Source organism: Arachis duranensis, chromosome 2, assembly GCF_000817695.3.
Source record: "Arachis duranensis cultivar V14167 chromosome 2, aradu.V14167.gnm2.J7QH, whole genome shotgun sequence".
Taxonomy (NCBI): domain Eukaryota; kingdom Viridiplantae; phylum Streptophyta; class Magnoliopsida; order Fabales; family Fabaceae; genus Arachis; species Arachis duranensis.
In genome coordinates this window covers 92,384,240-92,395,829 of record NC_029773.3, presented here as the reverse complement: position 1 = coordinate 92,395,829, position 11,590 = coordinate 92,384,240, and the positions used below count along the sequence as shown (strand labels likewise).

Sequence of the window (11,590 nt, the reverse complement as noted above, 5' to 3'; positions counted from 1 at the left end):
TACTTATAAAATAAATAATAAAAAATTATATTTTATTTTTTAAAATAAAATTTAAAATTTAAAAGATCTAAATCTTAAGGTATATATCCATATTTTAATCTATATTTTTGGAACAATCAAATGGTTGCTCCAATTCTCTAGCACTAGTGTGCAATTCAAATATTCCTCTCTTAGCTTCGGTATGAATTTGGTTGAGTAGGTTCCATTAGAAGAATTAATTAAATAATAAACTTTTTTTTCTTGGATTATATGTAGCGGCTAGTTTTGTTATTATTAATTTTCTACTAATACTAAAATTTTGGGTAAATTACTGTAAGGATTTTATTAGATCTATATCAAGAAATTAAAACATCATAGAAATACACATTAATAAACAAATATTATTAGGATTTAAAAAAGTTGTTTTATTCAATGATTATTGATTAGAAAACGAAAAAGTTAATTTTCTAACACAAATCGTAAAATAATTTATTATATTAACTAAAATAAGTGCTATTTGTGAAGCCAACAACTACAATGTATGTAGCTAGGGGTGGAAAAAATCCAAATGGTCTGTCAGGAGCCTGCAGCCTGATATGCGAAAGATGGGGGACTTGCCTCCTCGTTCCCTTTTACCTATGCCATGATGCTCATGGGCAGCTTATCTCTAATTGGATTTCCTTTTCTAACTGGATTTTATTCCAAAGATGTGATATTAGAGCTCGCTTACACTAAGTATACCATCAGTGGGAATTTTGCTTTCTGGTTGGGAAGTTTGTCTGTTCTTTTCACTTCTTATTAGCCTGTGTTTGGCCTGTTATAAAATAGGTACAGCTCTAGACTCTTTTAAAAGTCTTAATACATTAATAGGCCAGGCCCAGGATTACTAATTAGTCTTATAGGCCTGTCAGATCTGCGTGGGCCTGTTAAAATATAATAAAATATATAAATAATTATGATGAATTTGAAAAATTTTAATTAATTTCATGATGATCAAACACTGTTAAAATATTTAATTACAAAATTATTAATTTGATCTTTAATTCACATTTGTTAATTAATAATTTTGTGTTGTGCAGATCTTAGCTTGAGCCGAAAAACAGCAAGCCCAATGGATAATTAAAATTCAGCCTTGTGCAAAAATGTTTAATACATTAGCTGAATTATTATTATGCATTGTTGGGCCAGAAAAATCTTTTAAGCAAGCCCAATTGTTTCCTTGGTGCAAGACCAACGAAGCTTGGTCCAAAATTGAAAAAGAAGAAAAGCAAAGGCTGCATGCTTCTACGGTTATCACACCCTTCATTTGATGGAATTCAAAATTTGATTAAATGAAGTTAATGCAGACATTAGTAACATGAGAGAGAAAGTTTGAAATTGATTTTATTGCTATTATTGCTTCACACGTTACTATGAAAGAGGAAAGTGGGTTTTAATTAAGTGTAAATGATTTTAATTTCCTTCTTTATTTCCTTTGAAAGCATTCTCTCTCTTCTTTCTCTTCTCTCATCACGTTCGGTCATGTCACAGAGAAGAAGAAGATACAAATTATCAGTGATGAGCTACTGTAGCAGTGAAGCTAAAAGAAAGAAAAGGGCTAAGGTTTATTAAATATTATTCATTTGTCTTTTTGAGTAAGTTAAGTACAATATTAAAGATATTTATCTTTTTTTTTGTGCATGCAACAATTCATTAATCAATAATAAACTCTTAAATAGAATTCAGTACCCCAACGAATTAATCATTTACTGAATTGAGAACTAAAAAAAATATATAAATAAAACAAAACAAAAAACGACACTCACTTTCCATTAATCTGGTAAGTATCCAACAACCAAGCTCAACTTTACCAAACTGCACCGCAATCCAACTTCATAGCAATCATAATAATTGGAGATCAATATATAACTATATATATCAACACAACACATTTCAAATATATAATTTTTTATTTTTTTATTATTGTTATATTTATATATATTTTATTATAAAACATAGGCTCTCAGATCAAAGGAGAAGACACATAACTATAGCCACTTTCAACAATGGCCTTGGAGATTATCTTCTCAACCATAGTTTCCATTGCACTCTTCTTCTTGCCTTTGTACACTTCTGCAAATGAATGTAAGATTTCCATGAATTCCCACTAATTATTCTTTCGGAGAAAAAAAAAGGAACACTTTTGTTTTTCTTCTTTCTTCTTCATCGTACAAGTTTTGCAATACCATACATGTACACTTTTGTTTTAATTTGATTTTAAGTATAAAATTTAGTTCTTTTATATATTTCAAACCATTTATTATTTCCTTCTCTTTTTCTCCAAAATCAAAACTCAAACATATGAGATTCTAAGTTCTAACATACATTAAATTTTTCATATGTATTGTTAGTTCTAACAAGTTGTTTTCTAATTGATTTTTTTTTATTTACACTATAGATTCATCAGTTAATTTTAGTTACACTGGTCCACACAATGGGCCTGAAAAATGGGGAAGCTTGAGTCCATTATTTGCAGCATGCTCACATGGAGAATCTCAGAGTCCTGTGAATCTAAACAAGTCTTACATTGTCTTCAACAAGGATCTTAAGTCTTTAGACAAACACTACATTCCTACAAATGCCACTTTGGTTAACAACAAATTCAACATTGGGGTTTCTTCTCTTCTCATCTTCACCTACTATTATTCCTTTTAATTTTAGTGTTTTTCTTATTTTCCCCTTCTTTTTTCTTTTTCCATGTTCTTCTCTTATTTTTATTATAAAAATTAAAAAAACGTTAGAAAATCATCAAAATTTATTATTTTTGGACATTATTTTTAGTCATCAATCTAATTTCTTTAATTTGGTAATCTAATAAAATATTTTAACCCACATTTTTAAACATTAATGGTTAACTGTTGATAAAAAATAATAAATTTCAATAATTTTTTGGTATTTTTTATAAAAAAATTAATTAAAATTAACTATCAAATAAAAAATATGTATTTTTATATATACATATATATATTATCCACTTTTAATATATATTTTATACCAAAAATATTATGTGTACACAAAAAATTAATAACTAAATTATATTATTATATATTTGTGTATAAATATATGTGTTGATTAACTTATTTTCAATGTATATTTTATATTTCAATAAATATTCTATATGAATGGTTGATTTTTGGTGTATACGTAACCTAATGAATTCTATAAGAGTAATTCATTTGGTAACTTATTTTTTGTTATACATAACATGGTTCATTATTTAATGTTGATAGTTATAACTTATAACAAAAATAATAAAAAAAAGTTTGAATTTTGTGGCTGCCCATTATATTTCATTGATAATTTCTCAATTTTCTTTCATGAATAAATTAGGAAACCATTATACTTAAAAGGTTTGTATACCATTTGTAGGTGCAATTTGGAGGAAAAGTAGGAGATATTAATATAAATGGAAAAAATTATTCCTTGAAACAATTGCATTGGCATTCTCCCGCAGAGCACCGTGCAAATGGTCGCATGTAAGTTTCCTCATAATAATAATAATAATAATAATAATAATAATAATAATAATAATAATAATTTGAAAACATATAAATCTTGTGAACACAGACATGTTGCTGAGCTTCATCTTGTACACAAGAGTGAAGACAATGAAATAGCAGTTATAGCAATGCTCTACAAATTGGGTAACCCTGACCCTATCATCTCAAAGGTACAATTATTTATTATTAAATTATTATTCTTGTCTCATGAATATTAGCAATAATTAGAGAATTTTATTTATTAAATTGATAACACTAATAGTTAACATGACTATTAGATTGAAGACAAGTTGATTGAGCTTGGGAGAGGGCATAGTAATACTCAAATTGCTATTGGAACCTTTGATATAAAGGAATTAAATAGAAGGCCACATAGATATTTTAGATATATTGGTTCTCTCACCACTCCTCCATGCACAGAGGGTGTCCATTGGAACATCCTTGGGAAGGTATGTATTAATTAATTAATTAAGGGAAATTATTATCATATTCATGGTTTAAAATAAATTACCAAAATTTTAGTAATTTTAATTTTACTATTAATTAGAATCATTACTAAAATTATTTCTTTTTTTCTTTGGTCAAGACTAAAATTATTTCTTAGAATATATATTGATTTGATATTGGGCCATGCAGCTAAGGACCATATCTGAGAAACAATTAGAGCTCCTAAAAGGCCCATTGGACCCAACATGCAAGATCAATGCAAGGCCCATTCAGCCCATCAATGATCGCAAAATTCAGATGTACTTCAAGCCCAACCATATTTCATGAAAAAATGTCATTGTTAATTAGCTCTAATAATGTATAATTAGCTATCCAGAAATATAAACATTTAAGTTTCTCTATTCCCTCAAATTTCTTATATGCATAACCTTTGAGGTTATTTGTAATTTAGTTTTTTTTTTTTAATTTCAATGTTCTAGTTTGCCTAGGTGCCTAATTCAATAAATTCTAGTTTAGCCTTTTATTCTCATTCTCTCTTCTTAAAAAAATCCCAATTTATAAATTCTAGTTTAGCCTTTCAATTCAAGGTTTAATTCAAAATTTAATTAATCAATTTTTTTTAATTCCCCTAGGCCCAATATTCATCTTACCTTTTTTACTTAAATAAATAAAAAATGACACTTTTTAATAAATGAACAATCTAACAAACATTTAAAAAAGATTAACAAAAATCAAAGAATAAAATTAAAAAAACATTTATACTATTTTTTATACACTTTAAAAGAATTATCCAAATCACATACTCGTATAAAACAAGGTTTAGTTTGAGTACCTTTTTTTCAAAAGTCAACATGTATTTCATATATACTTAAGAAGAATGGAAATGATAATTATACAATAGTTTTATGTAGAAATAGAATTTGACAATTAAATAACAGGAAACTAATATAACTATGCAACTTAAGTCAACACAAGAGACACCTTTGAAGGAGTACATCTCAAAAGCATTCAAAATACTGAAAACAGCAACAAGAGGATACAACCTGTGATAATTACTATTGTTAAATTCCTTAATTTTTTTAATTTGGTTGATGCTCAACGTAGTTATTCTTGGTACAAGTAAAATTACTTCTACATAAAAATAAACAATTACAACTATTATAAGCATAATAAAAGTTGGACACTAAGTATTATAATTATTTATTTATTTAGTTACTTCTATATATGTTTAATAAATTACAGCTACTGTAGTTGTAAAGATAAATTAGGATAAAAAAATTAGATAAAAAAAAAGAAAGGCATGAAAAGACATATATATCCTTGTTCTAAAGAAAGGTGGAAAAGGAAGATGATGTGGCAAAATGTAGATCAGATGAGATGCAAAGAAATGTGGTTCACTTTCATTGACCTCACTTGAGTTCTGGAAACTGAAAATGGCGCTACTGAATCCGAACTTGAACCTGAGGTTACCATTAACAGCACCTTCCCAATCTCAGCAGCAACTATCATGGCGCTGCAATGTGGCGGTAGCACCCACCAACCTTGGCACGCGATTAGGATTCGGATCCCCCCTTTCTACTTGTTTCAGAGTGAGATGCAACGCGGCGGCGCAGGCCGTGAATGTTGCCGTTGGCAGCGGCACCCCTGTCAGATCCACCAATATACTGGTAGTCGGCGCCACCGGAACTCTCGGCCGCCAGATTGTCCGCCGCGCACTCGACGAGGGCTACGATGTTAGGTGCCTCGTCCGCCCTCGCCCTGCCCCCGCCGACTTCCTTCGCGATTGGGGAGCAACCGTCGTCAATGTAATTCTATTTATTTANATATTTATTATTGAATTTAATTTTAATAAACTGTATTTTCACACGTTTTTTATATCTAATTTCCGTAATTTCCTCAGTGTCACCTTATAAAAGAAGGTATGAATCATCATTTAAAAAAATGAAAAATAGATGTGATTGGAATTCTATGCTAAACGTTTTATGATTAATCAAAATGAAACAACTTTTGTGGAAACTCAGTATAATCGACTTCACATCAAGTTTGATAGTCAAATCAATCAAATAATCTAATCGCTCTCGGCTATCAACTTCATGTGAAGCCGACTCCAAAGTTTCCACCTTTTGTATTGTAGCGTGACTGATTTTGTATGTAATAATCTTTTTCAATGCATCTAATCTAAGCTAATTTTTTCCCAGGCTGACCTCAGTAAACCGGAGACTATTCCGGCAACACTCGTCGGCGTCCATACTGTTATTGACTGTGCCACCGGCCGTCCCGAGGAACCTATCAAAACTGTAACTAACTAACTAACTAATTAACTAACTCTTCAATTATTTCAGTATCTCAGTAATTTGCTCAAGTTTGTTCTTTAGGTGGATTGGGAAGGGAAAGTGGCTCTCATACAATGTGCTAAGGCAATGGGAATTCAGAAATATGTCTTCTATTCCATACATAACTGTGACAAACATCCTGAGGTCCCTCTCATGGAAATCAAATACTGCACTGAGAAGTTCCTCCGTGATTCTGGCATCAATCACATCACAATCCGTTTATGTGGTTTCATGCAGGTAATTAAATTTCACTTACTTGTTATATTTCTTTCTTGTCAATTCTAATGCAAATCTTAACCTTGATCTTGATTTAATGCAATTGTATGTAGGGCCTTATTGGCCAATATGCTGTTCCTATACTTGAAGAGAAATCTGTTTGGGGAACTGATGCTCCAACTAGAATTGCTTACATGGATACACAGGTGGATAGATGTTTCTTTAGATTATCCAGTTGATTGATTTAAACATCTAATGGATTATTGATGTACATATATTCTTAGGATATAGCGCGTTTGACGTTTATAGCGCTACGTAATGAGAAGATGAATGGTAAACTTCTTACATTTGCTGGTCCTCGCGCATGGACAACCCAAGAGGTAACTTGTTGAATGTGCTATTTGGCTTGCTTGCTGCTTAATTATGGTCTATGGATCTTACTTGCACTTCTTTGATCATTTTTAGGTGATAACTTTGTGCGAGAGGCTTGCCGGCCAAGATGCTAATGTAACTACAGTTCCTGTCTCGATTTTAAGATTCACTCGCCAGTTGACTCGGTTTTTTGAGTGGACAAATGATGTTGCTGACAGATTAGCATTTTCAGAGGTAAAATTTATAGGCTCTATATCACTAGTTATGCTATAGAACTTATTATTGGCTCCCTTTATTGCATATTGGTTGTACTCAAATTTTTTGTACTCAGAATTTTAATATCACTCGTTTTGATTAAGCACCAAGATTTTTCTCTCTTGAGAATTCTTATCAAGTTAGAACATGAGAAACAAGATATTCTTGTCCATCGATTGCATATTCATATGCATTCCAATTAACTGTTTGATATCTTTCTACCTGATTACTTCCCTAGTCTTGTCTCTAAATTATGCTACATCAAAACTGAGTTCATGGGAATTTGAAAAGCATTTTATTTTGAATATATGATAAGTTATATTATTGATGCTCAATTAGAAAATTATGGTTCATTTAGCAACTTAGTGTAGGCAGATACCAATGCAGGTTAGAATAGAAGATGTTACTTCCTTTTGGCTTTGGATCTTGTTTATCAAGCAAGTGTTATGTGTTTTTCATTAGCTGTTGATCTGCCTGCAGTTTGCATCATCTATTCTATGTATAGAATCATAGTTTTTTTACCTCTGTCTAATAATGGGCAAATCGTTTAAACTGGAAAATCTGCAGGTCCTTACCAGCGATACCGTGTTCTCTGTTCCGATGGGAGAGACATACAATCTTCTCGGCGTGGATTCGAAAGATATAGTTACACTGGAGAAGTACTTGCAGGATTACTTCACCAACATTTTGAAGAAATTGAAGGATCTAAAAGCCCAGTCAAAACAAACAGATATTTACTTCTGAATGATGATGATATGTAAATGAAAGCAAGGTCATCAATCAATTATTTTTATGTATATTTTTATTGTATTTTGTGGTCTAACAATTGATTTTTGTTATTTAAAATTCGGAGCAATCCATTATACATACACACTCTATTTGGGTATGCTTAAGCTTATGTAATTACAGAGCTGATTTTGCTTTGGTTTAGTTTAGTTTAGTTTGATGTAAGAACAATGGTTGCTTATGACAAATGGAATGGAAAAGAACAATGATGAGGTTTTTGTTACAAGACATGGGTATCTTTACTATCTTATTGTTTATATCTCTAGTTACTTCCTTTCAATTTTTCTTCCCTACTAATAAGTATAATTCAGCCAATTCATGCAAAATGGACAATAGAAAGATGTGCAGTTTGCAGATGGATTGAAGACTAGGAAGATAATAAAATGATTTAGTAATCCACCAAGAATGCTTCAGGGTAAAGAATGTTAAAGATTTTACTTTTTGGGCCTGTAGAAGGGGGTGCTCTAAAACCAATTGATGTTGAGATGCTATGCGTTCATGTGACATGTGCTTGGGTTTAAAAAAGTAGACTAATTATATATCAAGTATATATATAAGCCTTTAAAATATACGTTTGACCCATTTAAAAAAAATTAACAGATTAAATGCACTTACTCAGTTATTTTTATTTTTTATTTCTCTATTTAAATAGGCAATTTTTAATTAAAAAATTAGGATTAAAATTCTAACTTTGGGCCTTTTTTTCCCCTTTTTATTAGGTTGTTGAATTGGAACTTAAGATATTTTTAATTAAAACTTAATATATTTAGTTTGAATTATTAAAAAAGGTTTGTCAAAAACATTTTAAAAAATAGAAAAAAAATGGAATCAGGCTAAACGGGCTACTCTGTTTATTTTGTTAACCAATTCGTTAAATCACGAGTTAATCTAGTTAAGTCCGTTAAACATTTTATTTTCACGAACCTATTTTTAGAACAAAAATATTGTTCATCTGAAATAATTAAATAGAATTATTCGATACTCTAACTAGTTGTTCTTCATCACTCATCTCTTTGACATAATTTCACCAAGTCACCGACCATGCGTGTTGAATCTTGATTCTTGGATGAATGAATTCTATTATTTATTATTATTATTATTATTATTAGTATGATAATACATCATATTCTACCGTCAACCATATATTAATATCGACAAATCAGTTCTTCTAAAAAAATGATAAAAAAATAGTAATATCAGAAAATAAAATTGTAATCTTTAAATTAAGAATTTGAGATAATAAAATTTATTCATAATAAAAAAATATAAATTTAACAATATGATTGACTTTTTATTTTACTAATTTCTAAATGTTAGCTGATTATTTTTTCCTCCAACGTTATCATATAAACCAACGCCTTCAACTTTCAACTTGGTAGGTAAAGTTTAAGATAAGATAACCTTGCTACTTATAGTGCATATTTTCTGCATCGCATGGTTTATTATATAAAATCAATGGGCTAATCAAACCATTGACGCCTTTGATTTTCAAACCCTCCCGAATTATATAATTGATGGCGTGTAAGAATAATATAAAGTTTCCTATGTAGACTTCTTCCCAAGTGAAAAGAAAACTTAATTATTTAAATGATAATCTTCGAATTTTTTTTGGACATATTTAAGTATGTATAGTCTTTTTATTATCATAAAAAATATCAAACATCATTTAATGGAAAGCTCTATAGACACTTAAAGTAGTTATTAAAAAAAATCAAGTAACATTTTTTTTTACTTAAAACATTGTATAGATGAATGAATTACCTTGTGGAAAATTTGCATGGCATAGTCAAAATATGGATTAGCTTTGAAAATAATGTTTCTAGGATTTTAAATCTTAGCTTACACGGCAACAACAACATCTATCCCTTGATTTCAAATCCACTTCAAAAGTGACATTTTACTTTGTGAACCTATGAGTACTAGTCATTAATATATATATAATTTTGACGTTATTATTTATTAATAAAATTAAATAGCCAGACACATTTTTAATCAAGTTTAACGTCATGGGGCACTTTTTCTTCGTACGTACATACGTGTCCGTTCTTTTTTTTTCAATTTTTTTATCTTTCTTTATTATTATTGTGATGGTCTTCTTTTTTCTATTTTTGTCCTCTTTTATTATTATTATTGTGTCATTTTTATTTTTTTTATCTTTTTTTATATATGTTTAAAAAATTCGAACACATAAATTTTGACACAGTACAAAAATTTTAGAAAAAATAATAAAAATTGAAAAAAATTTAAAAAATAGTGTATTGTATATAATTTAGTATTTTACTTACATCAATATCTACTTCAATATTATGAATTACATGTATAGCACTCAAATGCTTAACCAAAAATTCAAAATCAGTAAAATAATAAAAATTTTAGAATAATTATAACAAATGTTTATCCAAATCACAGTAATTATAATAGAAAAAGCAAACAAAGATAATGAAAATGATAACAAATGCTTAATTATAATCATATAAATTATATTTAACTTAATTCAATAATTATAACAAATGCTTAACAAAATCATAGTACACACAAATGGGGTATTCTAGTCTTTTTACATAAACGGAGTTTAAACGGGTCTCCACGGGGCGGGGACCTCTATCCCCGCCCCTGCCCCGTTTATTATATGGGGCCCCGTCCCCCGTCCCCGCGGGTACAAAATCGTCCCCATATCCGCCCCGTGACGGGTAAATCCCCGCGGATATCCGCCCCGCTGGGGATTTTTGCCATCCCTATTTAGAATATTAATATCTAACTAATAAAATATGCATAATACAAAATTTTTTATGTGTATTTTTAAGGATCACATATCTAAAATATTAATATCCAATTAATAAAATACGCATAACACATAAATTTTGGTATACAATACATAAAATTTTAAAAGACTATATATTTAAAATATTAACTCACCTAATCAACAAAATATATTTATAACAAAAATTTATGTGTTATGTACAAAAAATTTTATACTATATCATTAATTTTGTGCTATATATAAAAATTATTGTATTATGTACAAAAACTTTTATACCATATTTTTATTTTATTGGATTTATATTAATTTAATTGAATTTGATTAAAAATATTTGTACAAATAATATCATTGATTATTTTTATATATATACTTATTGGTAAATGCTACCTAACCTCCTCTAAAATAACATGTAAGTTATTCTTCATTATATGTCACATTGTAATTGGTCCTTATCTTAATCATAGTTAGGTTATTTTATAATTTATTATTCTTAAAATATCAAAGCTCTACTCCCGTTAATTGAAGAACATTCCACTCCTCCATTCTTTGTTTATCACTTTATCACTTAGATTTGGTCCTTCCAAGCACCGTCGCGTTCGTGAGAAGAAGCGCTAACGTCATCGCCATACCCTCCCACACAACTTCTCTTCTCAGTATAGTATAGCCAGTGCCTCTTTTTGGCGTGAATCACTACTTACCCACATAATTAATGGTTAATTTGGTTATTAAATTTTCTTTTATTAGAAAAACATATCTTTATTTAATTATGTGATGGAACATATATTAAAATATGTAAAATATAATATAATAAAATAAATCTATTTAAAATATTTAAAAATATAATTAAAATCATGAACATACAAATATAATAATAAAATTTGTACTAAAAAAAATAAACATAT

General features: G+C 29.1%; 2 protein-coding genes across 2 annotated transcripts; both read left to right on the top strand.

Annotated features, from left to right (window-relative positions):
* Positions 1–1,950: 1,950 nt before the first annotated feature.
* Positions 1,951–4,483, top strand: LOC107476199 (alpha carbonic anhydrase 1, chloroplastic). The gene is made up of 6 exons (XM_016095964.3): positions 1,951–2,103; positions 2,417–2,631; positions 3,388–3,494; positions 3,586–3,688; positions 3,797–3,967; positions 4,155–4,483. The coding sequence occupies exons 1-6, from the start codon at positions 2,025–2,027 to the stop codon at positions 4,290–4,292; spliced, it is 813 nt and encodes a 270-aa protein (XP_015951450.1). The 5' UTR covers positions 1,951–2,024; the 3' UTR covers positions 4,293–4,483.
* An 843-nt stretch (positions 4,484–5,326) lies between these two features.
* On the top strand, positions 5,327–8,155 carry LOC107476198 (protein HIGH CHLOROPHYLL FLUORESCENCE PHENOTYPE 244, chloroplastic). Its single transcript, XM_016095962.3, has 7 exons — positions 5,327–5,770; positions 6,164–6,262; positions 6,341–6,535; positions 6,628–6,720; positions 6,799–6,894; positions 6,980–7,120; positions 7,709–8,155. The coding sequence occupies exons 1-7, from the start codon at positions 5,399–5,401 to the stop codon at positions 7,883–7,885; spliced, it is 1,173 nt and encodes a 390-aa protein (XP_015951448.1). The 5' UTR covers positions 5,327–5,398; the 3' UTR covers positions 7,886–8,155.
* The last annotated feature ends 3,435 nt before the right edge of the window (positions 8,156–11,590 follow it).